This window comes from Nomascus leucogenys, chromosome 12 (assembly GCF_006542625.1).
Source record: "Nomascus leucogenys isolate Asia chromosome 12, Asia_NLE_v1, whole genome shotgun sequence".
Lineage (NCBI taxonomy): Eukaryota > Metazoa > Chordata > Mammalia > Primates > Hylobatidae > Nomascus > Nomascus leucogenys.
Window position 1 is genome coordinate 67,228,009 of NC_044392.1, and position 15,805 is coordinate 67,243,813.

General features: G+C 40.0%; 1 protein-coding gene across 15 annotated transcripts; it reads right to left on the reverse strand.

Moving 5' to 3' along the window:
* Nucleotides 1-4,643: 4,643 nt before the first annotated feature.
* On the reverse strand, nt 4,644-15,803 carry PRPF38B (pre-mRNA processing factor 38B). 15 transcript variants are annotated; one of them, XM_030824957.1, is made up of 8 exons: nt 13,570-15,803; nt 10,676-10,744; nt 10,248-10,399; nt 10,105-10,165; nt 8,588-8,641; nt 8,434-8,504; nt 7,624-7,847; nt 4,644-7,291 (listed from the first exon to the last, which is right to left on the reverse strand). In XM_030824957.1, the coding sequence occupies exons 7-8, from the start codon at nt 7,812-7,814 to the stop codon at nt 6,433-6,435; spliced, it is 1,050 nt and encodes a 349-aa protein (XP_030680817.1). In that variant the 5' UTR covers nt 7,815-7,847; nt 8,434-8,504; nt 8,588-8,641; nt 10,105-10,165; nt 10,248-10,399; nt 10,676-10,744; nt 13,570-15,803; the 3' UTR covers nt 4,644-6,432. The 15 variants fall into 15 exon arrangements, with proteins under 15 accessions (XP_030680817.1, XP_030680819.1, XP_030680820.1 ...); XM_030824959.1 differs by lacking the exon at nt 8,588-8,641 and adding an exon at nt 12,794-12,846; XM_030824960.1 differs by lacking the exon at nt 8,588-8,641 and adding an exon at nt 12,794-12,846 and having other exon boundaries at nt 10,666-10,744.
* Nucleotides 15,804-15,805: the final 2 nt, after the last annotated feature.

Consider the following 15,805-nt stretch of genomic DNA (forward strand, 5'->3'; position numbering starts at 1 on the left):
AGGGAAGAGAAACTCAGGCCACCTTAAGGAAAACAGAGAAATCGCAAGGATATCCACTGACCAGACTGGGAAAAAACTAGAAAGCCAGCAGGAAGTGAGGCAGCTTCAGGGTCCGGTGACTCTTTTACACAGTCACTGTTGTAAGACAACTATGCATCTTGACCACTCTTCTAAGGACTGGCCAAGTCTTAGTTTTCTGTCAAAATTCTGAAAGAAGCCTGTTTGATTCACTTACATAATTCTCAACAAACTTCTTGGGCTGAGCCCTTTATACTAGACTACTTCATCAGCCAGCCAAAGAAGGAAGCATCCACATGATTGGCATCATTTTAATACATTGTACCATTCAGGGTCCAGTCCAGAGACAGAAAACACACAGTAATTCCAAGAGGGAAAGTCTGATACAAAGAATTATTAACTAGTAATGGGGTTAACTACTAAAGGTAAAGAGAACTCTAAAATAATACAGTAATAGTGGGTGTAGGGAGCAGCCATTACCTCTAGTGCTGAGGCAGAGGACCCAAGAAAAGAACAAATGTGGGGGAAGTGGCCGGGCACAGTAGCTCACACCTGTAATCTCAGCACTTTGGGAGGTCAAGGAGGGAGGATTGCCTGAGGCCAGGAGTTTGAGACCAGCTTGGGAAACACAGTAAGACCCAGTCCCTATGAAGAAAAATAAAAATCAGCCAGTTGTAGGGGCACCCGCCCATAATCCTTCCTAACCACTCAGGAGGCTGAGGCTGGAGGATTGCTTGAGCCTTGGTTGAGTCTGCAGCGAGCTATGATTGTGCCACTGCACTCCAGCCTGGGTGACAGAGCAAGGCTCTGTCTAAAACAACAATAACAACCAAAACAAAACAAACAAAACAAAACAAAAAAAGAAAACATTAGGAGACGTTCCCTTGCAAGACTGAGATTCAGACCTTGTTGGTAAGGGTGCAGTCGTGGCTTCTCAGCAAATGCTGAGAAGCTGAAGGTTGGAGCTGGAGAGCAGAGGTGTCAACAAAAGTAGCTAGGAGGCCACCCACTGGGGTGCCACTGAGACTTACTGGGAAACCTGTGAGGTACTGCTGAAACTCCTGGGCAGCTGCCTGCTGGAGCACTAGCAAACTTGCTGGGAAGCTGGCAGGGGGGCTCGTGGACTTGCGGGGAACTCCCACTTCTCTCAATGAGATGGTACTGAAATTTGCTGGGGGATATATATTGCTGGGTGCTCTACATGCCACTGGCCCCTACACAATGGAGAAGCAAAAAGAAAAAAGAAAACACACCCTCTCTGGCTGGCAGGCTCCCCTCCAGGCCATGCCTCCACTGGACAGAGCTCCTTAAGACATTACTATGCTCATGCCAAGCCGGGCAATGGGAAAATGTTTACAAGGCCCAGCTCCAGAATCACGAAGCAGGGAAATAAAAGGTGGATGTGGAGCTAGAAAATGTATAGATAACTGGCACATCCACAAATCACTGGCTGTCCCTGCACAAGTTTCCGCATAACCCATGGAACACTTCATTCAGGAAATGTTCACCGAGCCAGTACCTGGATTGGCTGGATGAGTGTTTCATTTAAGACTTTCCCTTTATTGGTATAGTCAAATATCCAGGACGCTGACTTCAAAATTTCTAAATAAGAGGGAAGGAGAAGACAAGAGGTCTTCCCTTGCATTTGCTCAGCAAGCGCTGCTTGTTTTCACTTAGATTATATGTTTATTTTGGATGTCAGGGGTTCACAGCTGATGGAATTTGTTGGAGGGCAGGGGCAGGGATGTGTGTGACTAATTGCACTGACTCAAGAAACAGAGAAATAATTCAGCTTCAGAATGGTCAGAACAAGAATCAGCCAAGGAAAACCAACTGAAGATTGGTGGACTTTAAGTACCTGCAGATCAGGGAAGCTTATGTGAGGATTTCTTTACAATAAGTAGTTCTTTCTCCAATCCTTGTGGCAAAACCTCAGGGCTTACATGAAATGCTGTAAGGTCAGTTCTCTGTTAATACAATAGGCTGAAAAGGCACCCCCCACCCCCTAACACACACTTCTGGATACATACCTGTGCTACACATTGTGGATCATGATTATGTAAATAGAAATGCTTTGAATATCAATACTCTGAGAAATCAAATAATGGATTTTAAGTCAGCCATGATGCTAACATTTTCCAGTTGTGACAATGGTCCCAATAAATGCCATTTCAGAGGTACTTGCAAAGTGCTGTGGGACTTTATAGGACAGAACGACGAAGGCGGAATTTCAGAGTGACACTACCAACAAGCGTTTCCTGCCACATAAAGTCATCTCTACTTAGAGGTCCTATAATTTAGTCATTCAAGGCTGATTTCAGCATTTACGTAATAGAATCAAACTAGGGCCAGAATAGAATCAAACTAACGCCCATCAGTTGGCCAATATCACCTGAGAATTGGGCAACTAGTCAGTGTTTGAGGTTGCACGTTGGCATCAGTTGAAAGATGTATAAACTGCGAATGGTGGGACCTCATCTCTACTAACCAAAAACTTTATATTCATAAAGGACAACTTTTAGGGAAGAGAATTCAGTGAATACCATTGTCATTTTTTCTTCCTCTGCACCTTTAAGTAAAATAAAATAGATACTGCCTTTGGAACTAACTACTCTTAGGAACTTAAGTTTCTGGTTAATTCCCAAGCACTGTACATCTAAGCATAGCTTAAAAAAAATCAGTGAACAAAACCAAAGTCCTAGGGCAGTTTGTGAGTTCCTTTGAAATTACACACATATTTTAGGGTACTTTTTATTTTTGAGACACAGTCTCCTTCTCTCGCCCAGGCTGGAGTGCAGTGGTGAGATCTCGGCTCACCGCAACTTCCGCCTCCCAGGTTCTAAGCGATTCTGCTGCCTCAGCCTCCGGAGTAGCTAGGATTACAGGCGCGCACGACCACACCTGGCGTATTTTGTATTTTGACTTTTTGAGACGGAGTCTTGCTCTGTCACCCAGGCTGGAGTGCAGTGTGGCGTGATCTCAGCTCACTGCAACCTCTGCCTCCTGGGTTCAAGGGATTCTCCTACCTCAGCTTCCCAAGTAGCTGAGACTACAGGCAGACGCCACCACACCCGGCTAATTTTTGTATTTTTAGTAGAAACGGGGTTTCACTGTGTTAGCCAGGCTGGTCTCGAACTCCTGACCTTGTGATCTGCCTGCCTTGGCCTCCCAAAGTGCTGGGATTACAGGCATGAGCCACCACACCCGGCCCGTATTTTCCATTTTTTAGTAGATATGGGGTTTCAGCATGTTGGCCAGGCTGGTCTCAAACTCCTGACCTCAGGTGACCTACTGGCCTCAGACTCCCAAAGTGCTGGGATTACAGGTGTGAGCCACTGCACCTAGTGGGGTACTTTTTTTTAGACAGGATGGTACCTTTCATTAGATTACTAAAAAGTGAGCCCAGAACTCAAAAGAACCATTGCCTTAGAGGAACTGAGGAACTAAATCAGAGTAAGAGATAAAAACAGGGCAACATTAAAATGAACACTTTATATTAAGATTGATGATATACTAGCCAATGTATAGAATTTAATTGCAAATTGAACATTAAAAACAGGCAAAAGATATTAATACATGGAAAGGTGAAATCATTTCAGTGAGTACAAAAACTGGATGGAGGATGCTAGTTATATTAAGCTGTATTAAAATTTTTAAATTATAGTTTAAGTTCAGATAACATGTGCAGAACGTGCTGGTTTGTTACCTAAATATACACGTACCTTGGTGGTGAGCTGCACCCATAAACCCATCATCTACATTAGGTATTTCTCCTAATATTATCCCTCCCCTAGCCCCCACTCCATGACAGGCCCCGGTGTGTGATGTTCCTCCTGTCCAAATGTTCTCGTTTCAAGAAATGTGAGATGTCTTTCATAGCCACTTGTTTTCAGTTTGTTAGGAAGCCACTCTCCAAATAAATCATGCATATATATAGCAATAACTAGCACAATTTACATGTTCTCACACCTACCATAATTTTCCTCAAAAGCAAACATATTTAAAAATCATAGGAAGGGATGGGCGTGGTGGCTCACACCTGTAATCGCAGCGCTTTGGGAGGCTGAGGTGGGTGGATCACTTGAGGCCAGGAGTTCAAGACCAGCCTGGCAACATTGTGAAACCCCAACCCTACCAAAAATACAAATTAGCTGGGTGTGGTGGCATGCACCTGTGGTCCCAGCTACTTAGGAGGCCAAGTTTGGAGGATCACTTGAGCCAGGGAAGTGGAGGTTGCAGTGAGCAGAGATTGCACCACTGTACTCCAGTCTGGGTGACAGAGCCAGGCCCGTCTCAAAACAAAAACAAAAAACCCACAAGAAATCAAATGTAGCGACTATCATCAATCTATCAATTAAGGTGATAGTTCTTTCACCTCCATTTGAAATAATTTCTTTCCACATTTTACCTAAAATACAGTCAGATAAACATTTCACATGGAACCGTATCTAAAGTAGTAGCTCCATAATTTAGGTATGCTAAAAATAGATTTTCAACACAAGACAAATTTAGTGGCTTTCATATTATACAACAGATTTTGCTAACTTCTGGGTGTCGATAGTACTAATTCACTTGATGTTCAATTTAAAAGACAAAGGAATTTTCTTAAAAAAGAAAAAAGCGTATCATTTTTAGAATTCATTTAATGAGATTTTTCTAAAATGGAGTGGTACAAATGTTAAGCTCACATATGGAGGACTCTTGCAAGTGTACTCGTTTGCTCCATTTAACACTTTTGCAAGGTGGCTTCTGAGTGCGCATTAGTTGGCCAGTATAACCAGTGAGATAAAACAAACATCAATGTGCGTGCCAGGTTCACTCGCTGTCAGAATACTCAGTTTTAGCCCTAGCACTGACATCATTACTTTGGGCCTCTATTTTCTTTTCTAAAAAGAATTGGGTGAATTATCTTAAAGAATTTCCTTCAAGTCCAAAAATTTTAAAAAATGCTAACATATTGTCCAAGTAAAAGGTATCCCAATAAACATCTTTGACATGGAACAAATTAATCAAGTGACACATGTTAACAACCACTGACAAAGGGAACTGCCATTATCAAGAATTCTAATAAAGATTATCGATTACCACGTGCCCAATCCCAGTCTATGCGTTTCTTTAAAATTCACTTGTCATCTGGGCACTAAGACATCCCTGTACACAAAGTGTGACTCTACTGACGTTTCATCAATTTCCACAATATAAGTATGTTAAAAAAAGTTAACAAATGGGGGAAAAGCCAAGACCCAGGACAAAGGATTTAATCCAGTATTTATTCCACACTCATGATGGTTCTCTGTAATCAGAATACAAGTCATAAGAACAATCTATCAAATAATTTGCTGATAGTCTTAAATAATGCAGCACAGCATTACTTTTAATACTCCTCTGTTCTAGATTAAGTTTAAAAACTCAAACAGCAATCTCCATTATCAATAAAAAAAGTTCTGAATTTTAAAAAAAGGACACTATATCAAGCTGTTTCATAATTTAAGGATTTTCCATTTATAAAAATGCTTTGGAAGCTTGAGGCTTGAATCTGTTTTTCTACTCATCTGCCCCACCCTCTCCCAATTACATGTTAGTATAGGGTTCTGCAAGAATGCTAGGCTTTAGACATTAATTTTTTTCTTTAATATAATACTTTAAAATCTGAGAAAGAATTCAAGAAAAAAGATTACATGTCATGTATTTTTTCAAATAAAAAAGGAAAACTAAGTGAATAAATTTTAGGCATACTAAGTGTCCCTTTGAGGTAGAATGCTAAAAGGACTTGATGAAATCACAGCCTAAAAACCTCTGCATCAGAAACTAACTTCTCATAAATTCTCTCTAAAGGTAACTGTGGAGAATATTAAGTGTAACATATTAACAAGAGCCTTCCAAGATAATATACAGTGGACAAGAATGTTAATCCTACAATGCTGCCTTCATGTACATTGGCAGCACGTATTTCTCCTATAATAGACACCCAAGATCCATTCTCAAAGTCTTTAGCATTCTATTACGAAAAGCACAGCCATGCTAACTTCAGTACACAAACCATAATCCCACACCTACAAAACAAAAATAGATTAGTGGCAGTTTATTGCCTTATACAAATTTAACCAACATGGCAACCATGCCAAAGGAATTAAAACATTTTCAGGACATATGTACAGACTGTACATTTCAAAAACAAACAATAAAAATGCAAGAACAATCTGTGCATCATGTATCAAACTTAACAATTGGGTGAAAACACCAATGCAATAAATGGAATTACAAAGGCACTTCCCTACACAAAGGAGGAAATGAAAATGCAGCCTACAGGGAGAGCTTGAGGAGTGCGAACTACTGCACAATCTCAACTTGGGGGAAAAAAAGCAGATTTAATCATTTATAGGATTCAATGTGATCCACTTTTACAAAATATTTTCACACAGTCTCATCTTTGTTTTTATGCTGTTTTTCTTGGCTCTCTTGTTCTATACTTTGGCTCCTTCGATGATCATGTCTGTCTGACTGGTCCTTACTATCACTGTGATCTCGTTTGTGGGAACGTTCTTTGCTTCCACTACGCTTTCTAGATTTTTCTTTGCTGGGACTATGTTCCCGTTTTTTTGATTTTTCAACACCGTCAGTTCTTCCTTGACTGCCACTTCGACTTCGTTTATTTGATTTTTCTTTACTTTCATTTTTATGTTTACTTGATTTCTCTTTGCTTCTACTTCTACTTCGTTTCCCTGCATTTCTACTTCGACTCCTACTTCTGTGTTTCCTTTCTCTGCTTCTGCTTCTACTGTGTTTTTTCTCTTTCTTGGAATCTCTTTTGTCATCTCTGTGCCGCCTATCATCTTTGTCTTCTTTATGTTTCTTCTCTTCTACCTCTCCCCTACTTCTCTGTTCCTTGGACCTTTCTCTTGATCGCTCTCTCTCTTTTTCTCGTTCATTTCCTCTTTCCTTATCATAGTCACGATCTCGTCTTCTACCTCTCTCATTTTCCTTCTCTCTTTCTCGATCCCTGTCCCTTCTATCCCCTTTCCTATCACGACTTCGACTGCGACTTCTATGCCTTTCCCTACTTCTGCTGCGCCTGCGTTCTAACCCCCGGTCAATACTTCGGGATCTTCGCCGTTCTTTCTCCCTTTCTTTGGCTTCACGCTCTAGTCGCTGGCGTTCTTTCTCTCTTTCTAATTCTCTGTCAAAACTAGAAGACCCATGGCCCTCCCGATGATGACTTCTACTTCTTGATCTTCTTGGGGACCTCCGTGGACTCAGAGATCTCCTTGGAGACCTAAGGAAGGTGGAGGGAGAAAGAAAATTTCAATGAATAAAACATGAAATTCTTTTCACAGTAAAACTTTCAACAGCATTATTTATTCATGTCCTCAAGCTTAAGTCCATGTCAAGAATCATTAAAGCAAAAAATTTTATTGTTCTCATTTACAGATGCATAATTTTATAGAAAAAGCCCTGAAAGGAAGTAAATAATCTTTGGGGGGTAAAAGTGACAAACTAATAAAATGAACAGTAAAAACAAATTTCTATGAACTTGCTATTTCCCAGAACCATTAACTTTGTATAAAGCATATATAAAAAATAAGCATAATTCAAGAGTGACATTACCTTGAACGTCTGCGTTCAACATGTCTGTCTATTTCCTCAGCACCTTCCTTCCCATCTTTCTTGATTTTTCTAGGTCGGGTTTTAATCTGTTGATCAATATTCTTTTGAACTGGAACTGGAATTCTTGGAAACAAGGTAGAAAACCACTCCAGTTTTGTGAGAAAAGATCGTAGCATTTCTCCAATGGTCATTACACAGCCTCCACCAGCCTTCACATCTAGGTCCTACAGAAACACAAAAGATACCCTAGCCGTCAAAAAAAGTATTTCCATATATACATGAATACTATAAAAATATTACCATCTTTGGAATCTCAATACAAAAAAAACTAACAGAAAAATTTTATTTTTATATCCTAATCTGACAATGAATGAACAGAAATATTTGGGCTTAGTGTGTGCATGCAGGTGAGAACAAACCCTGCAGCCTCACAGGCATAAAGGGAACTGATCTCACTCAGTTAACAATATGAAAAAGCCCCTTACATTTCTAAACTATGCGGAACGACTGACTTAAATTTACATTCCACATACCTACTATGTATTTATTTCTGTGGACATATTTGCACACATCATATACCTTGCACCATAACCTAGCTACATATGATCTACTTTAGATAATTCCTGTCTAAAGGTTATCTTTTAACAGCTCTAATATAAAATGAAGCCCTAATAAAACTGGAAGCAATAGCAAACCAACTGCCATGAAGCAGTGAGGTTTCTAATTTAGTTATGTAGAAAATAAATAAATGAACAAATAATTGGAAACGCATAATCCATGATGACCATTGTCTCTGAAAAGGGTCATTACCGCATGAAGGCCTTCTTGCTATGCCCTCTCACAGCTCAGGACATGTTAGTCAGCTATTGTCAGTCCCAAACCTATAGTGCAAGCACACAAGGAAAGTGAGATTTGTTATCTAAACAGGAAAACAAGAGCTAAAGGTAAAACTGCTTGCACTCACACACATTTAAGTGTTCAGATATACAGTATTTCCAAATATAATCGCTGCAGATATCTAAGGAAGAAAACAATAAGTTAGCTTAAATAGAGGACCTCAGATTTGTAAACACAATAAAAAACATAAAATAGAGGCATCCAGAAACAAAACCAATACAACACCAATTATCAAGAGGAACATGCTTTTTTAAAGACAGAAGGAAGAAGCGCTTCAGTCTGAAAAACTCATCTAAAGATAAAAAGACCTTAAAGATTGTGATTTAAAACACGTTTTGCTTCTTCTGAGTTAAGTAACTCAGTTAACAGGCCAAAAAAAAAAAAAGTAGAGAAAAATAAAAATTCTCCATGTCTAAATGAGATTTTTTTTTAGGTGTGCATGTAGTAACAAAATAGATTTCCATTAGAACCATCCTTTAATTCAATAAATTCTTTGGATGAACTCTGTAAATAGACTACTGACACATAGCACTCAAAAAGTCTTCTTTATGAACCTTAAAACACAAAGTAGCAGAGTGGGTAGACAAATGGACAATACAGCTCATCATTTCATTTTTGAGAAGCTGGACTTCACCATGTAAGTAAATTAATGCATATATGATATTTTGTTTTGTTTTGAGAAAGGGTCTTACTCTGTTACTCAGGCTGGAATGCAGTGGCAATGATCTTGGCTCACAGCAAATTGTATCTCCTGGGCTCAAGTGATCCTCCCACCCCAGCCTCCCAAGTAGGTGGGACTAAGATGCATACCTCTATGCTCAGCTAATTTTTAAACTTTTTTTTGCAGAGATGAGGGCTCACTATATTGCTCAGGCTGGTCTGGAACTCTCGAAGTGTTGGGATTACAAGTGTGAGCCACCATGCCCAGCCAATGCATACACGATTTAAATCTAACTTAGTATTTCAGATTTCAAATTAGGGAGACTCAAATTACAATTAAAAAAAAATTCTTTTTTAAAGGTATGTGTGGTGTACTAGGAGTCAGAAAGCTGGAATTAAAATTTTGTCACCTTGAACAAGTCATCCAAACACTTAGCTTATTTATGTAACACCCAGCTCTTCAATTCTGCACTTCTATGCAAGTGGGAATACTGATATTTGGAAGAAGTTAGAGGGTGAAGAACTGAAATGTTCCAGGAGAAAAAAAAGCTACAATTAGTATTCTATGTGCATGTCTTTTATTATCACCTCCATCTTGAGCATGCCCCATCTTGAAAAGTCACTATTAACTATACAATTCAGGATCAATACAATAACACAGAACATAATTAAGAAGAGAAAATTTCCAATAGTTACCAAACACATTTAAACAATTTTAAAACAAGAAAATAAACTTTAGAAATTTACCCTAAAATATATAAAAGCCATCAGGTCTCAGTAAAAGGACATTAATTCCAAAATTATCTGACTGAAATAAATTTAACTACAGGAAGTTCTTGAAGACATTAAACCACCAATAAATAAAAGATAATAAAAATATGAGAGTAATCAGAAGAAAACAAATTATTACCCTTGTTGACATACCTCTTCATCATCAAGGAAGGATTCAAACCAGTCCCATAGATCTGTAGGGGGCTGTGTATATCTAGAATTACAAAAGACTTTTATTAAACATATGTGAATTAAAATGAGATATTTACTGGAAATATACATAAATGCACACTCACCTTATATACATAAATCCAAGCGCTCTAATATATGGAGAGTCTGTGTGTGTTATAAGACCCATCACTTGCTTTCGAGTTAACTTTAGGGTAAATAATTTGTATAACAGGCAAAACGCTGTAGAAACAATTCCTCCTGTTCCAACACCTCGAACCTTTAGGGGAAACAAGTTAAGAAAAAGTAGTAAAATAATTAATGGACTCTTAACACCAATTGACTAATCCTGTTAGGTATCAGTAACAAGCCATAATTCAGAACTAAGAAAGGAGCATTAAAAAGTAACACTTTTCTAACCCTATTTCACTGAACACTTGAATCTGGATTAAAAAAATAGTCACTCAAGTGTATAATTGACAGGCCTCTAGTTCTCTAAATATAAATTTAGTTATTAGACACAGAAAAACTGAAAAATGCACGTACTTCTACTTACCCCTCCGCACATCCCTGTCTGGCCGGCTGTTTTCCTGCTTCCTTTCTCCCATGGTTCAACGTGCGTGACCTGAAAATAGAAAAGAGGAAGACAACAAACATTCATACTTCGAATTTGTTTAAAAGCCTAATAAAAGTAAACCCAAGTCCATAATAGAGCAGCTCTTCCAAAATTATTTTGGCATTAAGTATATGTTTACTGATATTAAGTGTGTAAATCGTTTTTGGAAAAACTGCTTAGATATTTAAACAGCACCCATAAAGCTACTAGGGTTTAACAAAACCTTAATCGCTTTGCAGAGGAGAAATCCCACTAAACTAGCTTTATAAAGAGCTGATATCTGTATCTGGGAGTCAGAAAATTTCTATAGCCTCACTTGGTTGCAAAAACTATTTGGTAATATTTTAACTTTGATAATATTTGATAATTTAACTTATGAGTTGCTTTTAAAACATTTTCCTTTAAAAATGGATTTAAGTCTCCAATTTAAAGCAAAAAGTATTAACGAAGTTTAAGCATTAATTTAAAAACTTCAAAATACCTTCAATAGTTTATTGTAATTTAAAATCTACATTATAAAATTAAGGAAAATTACTTGAAGAAAATTTTCTAAAACAGTAAAAAGTTACTTGGGATGCAAAATTATGGAACTTTTTATTTGTATATTTTTTCCACCAGGGTCAGGTTTATTCCTGATTAAAAACAAAATTACAAAGGCCACACTTACAGAGATCATTGCTGTAATTAAGCTTCAGCCTAATTATGTGTGAATCAATCCAATTATTCCCCAGAATATAAATTGTGTCAAAAACTGAGTGCGAATAGTCACTGGCATATACTAAGTATCATCAAAGATGATACAGTATCATATTTGCTAAGAGGAACATCTTACAGAAACTATTCCTTATTTAAAAATAGCAACAACAACAACAACAAAAGAATATTAGCTCTAAAATAGAATCCAAAAAGGTCTTTTGAGAAGACCCATCTTTTTTTAAAAAACATACAAAAAAATCCCGTTTTTTCACTGCGTATTTCTAAAATTCTACTTCCACCCACACATGGTAAATTTTGTAGTCCTGAACAATGGCTTTAGATAGAAAAGCATGCATGTAAGTTTAAGCACTACACTATTTTGCAGTGCTTTAACGTTTCCTTTCCTCCCCACAGATTGCTAAGTAAAAGATGTTTCAATTCCTTAAAAGCTAGCCAAAGTCAGGGCTGGATGCATACAAAATAAAATTACAAAGTTGGAAACTTACATATTTCAGTGAGTATTTGATCTGAATATCTTAAGTCTTCATAATATTAGTAAAAAGCTGGGTCTTTAGCTTTTTAACGGAATTTAAAAACAATTCCTGGTAGAATCTTGTTTCAAAAACATTTGAAACTTAAAAACGAGACTTTCCTTTATTACATTAACATTTTGCCTATGTTAGAAAACAGAACCTGCCGCAAAAAGAGCAGGAACCCAATTTTCAACTGTTAAAGTTTACTGCATAAATAAAGCTAAGGATTAAATGTTATTGACCATACTGTATCCATGCTAAAAAGGTCTTACCTTTTAAAAGCTAAAAAAACTAATTCATAGAAATACAATCAGACCTACTCTCGTAAGAGGATTCCAAATTTATTTGTGTACTTTATCAACCCAAAGTTGAACTGTATTCCTCAAGATATGTTTTCTATAAAAAGCAACTAATCTCTCAAAATCCTTCAATAACCTAATTACTCAACTGGGGGAAAAGGTGGGCAAAACAAAAGAGAATGTCCTTTTGTTACCATCTCTATACATACGTTCAAACGACAGAAAACACTTTGTGTGGTCTGTCAACTTTTTAAGAGTCAACATAGACAAAAATGGATTGTGTATTAGATGCTCCGGATAAAATTTTTAAAGACCACTAAGGCTATTATTAATATTCTTTAAAATAGAAATTAACCTTCGGAGGCCTGGAAGGTATTTTTTATACTACATAATTTGCAGGGAAGTGGAAAAAGCCTACCTAATTGGTGAAGGACCAAAAGCAATGGCCAAAAAAAAAAAAAATCTAATTAGTCGTTCATTTAACCAGGGAAATGCATTTATGGCGATTGAGCATGATTAATAGTGCATACCTCTACCTGCGACCCTGGGCTGCTCCGAGCCTCGCTGCAAGACTGAGTCAATCCTGCTAACGAAACAAGAACTGAGACAAGAGTGCAGTGAGGAGGCGCCAGGTGAGCTCCCCAGCACAGCCAAGCCAGCACCGACCCTGCCGCAGAAGCCCAGGGCCCAGATAATTCTAAATTAGCCCAACGCACAGGTGGCTGAGACCTCTTACTCCTGACTTCCTGCTGGGAAAATTTCCAGGCCTTCTGTACACCTCTTGAAATGGCACCTCTCCACCCTCATCCCCCCACCCCACCCGACACACACGCACTGACCATTTCCCTGTCTGGATCGGATAGTGAGTACCAACAACACGAGGCCAATACTGAAGTCATTACACGCCCTGGCCAGGGGTGAGCGGGAGAAGCACCAACAAGTTGGCGCTCAGTAGATCCACGTCAAAAGGAATAATTTTAAAGCTGTAAACTGGAAAGGCTTCTGTTACTCTTTCCTCCTCTCCCCCACCCCTCTTGCCCAACTCCCCCCAGGGGTGGGCAGGAGGTTGGGGGAGGAGAGAGATCAATAGTGGCGGGCTCTCCCGGCCCTAAAAATCTAAAATGGAAACGAGAGAGCGGCCCCAGTCCGACCCCTCCCAGACAAGACTACAGGCCGCAGCTCCCCCTCCGCCGAACCACGTTCCCCCACCCACAAATCTTCACATTTCGGGGGCCGCCTTCGCCCGTTTCCTCCATACCCCCTCTTTCGAACTTACCCCCAAAGCCAAGGCCTACACGCTTCGTACCTTAAAGTAGATCTCGTCCACCACCTCGTGGTAGGTCTTGAGCTCGTAGAGCTGTACTTTGAAGTAAGGCGACGACAGGATGTTGGTTAGGATCATGGGGTTGAGGTTCATGGTCTTCTCGTTGCCCCAGAGAGGGAGCACATTGCCCTGCTTGCCGGAGACCGCCGGCTTGGTAGCGCCGCCGCCGCCGCCGCACTGCTGCTGTTGCTGAGCCGCAGCAGCGGCCGTCTGGTGCTGCGGCTGCGAGTTGCCTGTCAGCGCGGGGCTGTTGTTAGCCATGTTGCGGCGGAAGGAAGGAAGGAGGGAGGGAAGGGGGGGGAGGGGGCCAAGCTCGATCTCGCTCTTCGGGCAACGGTCTGGGACCCTACTCCATGGAACGTCGTCGGGAGAAGGGGCCGCCTCGCTGTGCCCCAGCTGAGCAAGAGAGGGCACCCAGGACGCCGACAAAAGGACCCCGGGCCGAGAGCAGACAGCGAAACCCAGACCGCGAGAACTCCACGCAGAAGGCGAACCGGCGGCCAGGGAGCTCGATCTCTTCCGCCAACTGCCCCTGGGAACAAGATGGCGGGCCCGGCGGATATGACGCCACGCACCCCAGCGTTCCAAGCTGAGCTGGCGGCCAATCAGAGACGCCCAAGTGGGCTGGAGCGTCCTTTTCCTAGTTGCCCGCGTTCTCTGCACCCTGAAGTCGCTGCAGTGACCTCCCTACCTGACTCTTAGGAGATTTCCCCTGAGAATTTGGGGGCCGGGGGAGAGGGTGGTAGGCCTAATCCGTTGTTGTTGTATTTTGACCGGGGGCTTGATTTCTTTTGTCGAGAGCTGAGCCAGGAAGGGTTCGCCTGGCTGCGGTGTGCTTGCTAATATCGTGACTCTGACTTCTGCAGAGTATCCGAGAGGGGTCTCCTGGGATCTCAGTTTTAAGGTTCTCTGGAAGAGACAATGGTCAGGGACCCCACTCCTCCAGGAGATTCTGATCAAAGGTCACGTACTTCGCCAGCCTCTAGTGTCCAGCCAGAGGTCTTAAATTTATTCAACCGTAAGATTGAGATAACATCTGACTGGGCTGTTGTGAGCATTGAAAGAGCTAATGTACTTGTAGCGCCTAGTAGACTGTTACAGGCATCTGGTAGGCGCGTTTTCTTTTTCTCCCTGCTCCAGATCTTTGGATTCTAGGAATGTATTCGGAGTGATAAACATTGGGTGAGATACTGTATATTGGGAGTGGGGGTGTGAATATGTGGGGAGTTTGAATGTGGCAATCTTAACTTCAGTGGCGCATACACAGAGGAGGAGAAAAGAATAAGATGGAAACTTTGGGGAAAATCCACATCTGGATGAAAATAAACCAGGAGGAGAGAGAGAGAGAAGACAAGCAGAAAAGTATTTAAACCAAGAGACAGTTGTGTGACAATACAAGGAAATAGAAAAGATAAGTGAATGGAGTGATTAATGTTTGGAACTGTACGGTACAAAAGTGGTTATCCTGTCTGGTTCCTTTGTTTTAGGTTGCAAGAGAACTAGAACCCTGAGAGGAGAAGCAGTTTTCACCTTCTTACTAGCAAATCTTGTTTTTCTCTATAGTGGTTTTTATTAACTTCCAAAGGAAAACGGAAGATCCTAACCCCTGTGTCATGAGTTATTACGTTAAAAGTCCTAGAAAAAAATTTTTTAACCCAGTTCTTACTTTTCGTGTATATATTTTTTGCCTTGATAATACTAGTTTATTAAGTTTACCAAGTGACACATTGCCAAATCTTATGCCCTATTTTTAATTCCTCAGATACATGATCTTTCTGTATAGTCTTAGACAGTCTTTACCCCTAGTCTCTTTGGATGAAGAGCTTGTTAGAGAGGTTGAGTTTGATATCTAAGTGTCAGTGGCATCAAACTCAGAGCCAGGTACTATGATAAAGTGGTTTAACATATTCAATGAATCCCTACAACAGGCTGAAGATGTTATTTTTATCCCCATTTTTTAAAAAAACTTTATTCAGTTAAAATTGAAGACCTCTACACTGCACATATATAAAGCCGTAAGGTTGGTTTGATCAGTTTTGACATATATGTGTACCCATTAAACCACTACTACAATAAACATAATCTTCTGTCATTCCCAAAAGTTTTCTTGTGCCTTTGTAATCCATCTCTCTTTCCAACTTCATACCAAAGCAACCACTTTCTGTCAGTAGAGACTAGTTTGCATTTTCTTGAATCTTAAATAAATGAAATCATTATC

Excerpts from the sequence above, each read along its gene's own strand:
- PRPF38B (XM_003267873.4), bottom strand. The coding sequence starts at position 13,848 with ATGGCTAACAACAGCCCCGCGCTGACAGGCAACTCGCAGCCGCAGCAC. Across the intron at positions 10,745-13,569 it reads TGGACGAGATCTACTTTAAG|GTCACGCACGTTGAACCATG; the intron begins GTACGAAGCGTG and ends TTCTATTTTCAG. Across the intron at positions 10,166-10,247 it reads CTTGGATTTATGTATATAAG|ATATACACAGCCCCCTACAG; the intron begins GTGAGTGTGCAT and ends TTGTAATTCTAG.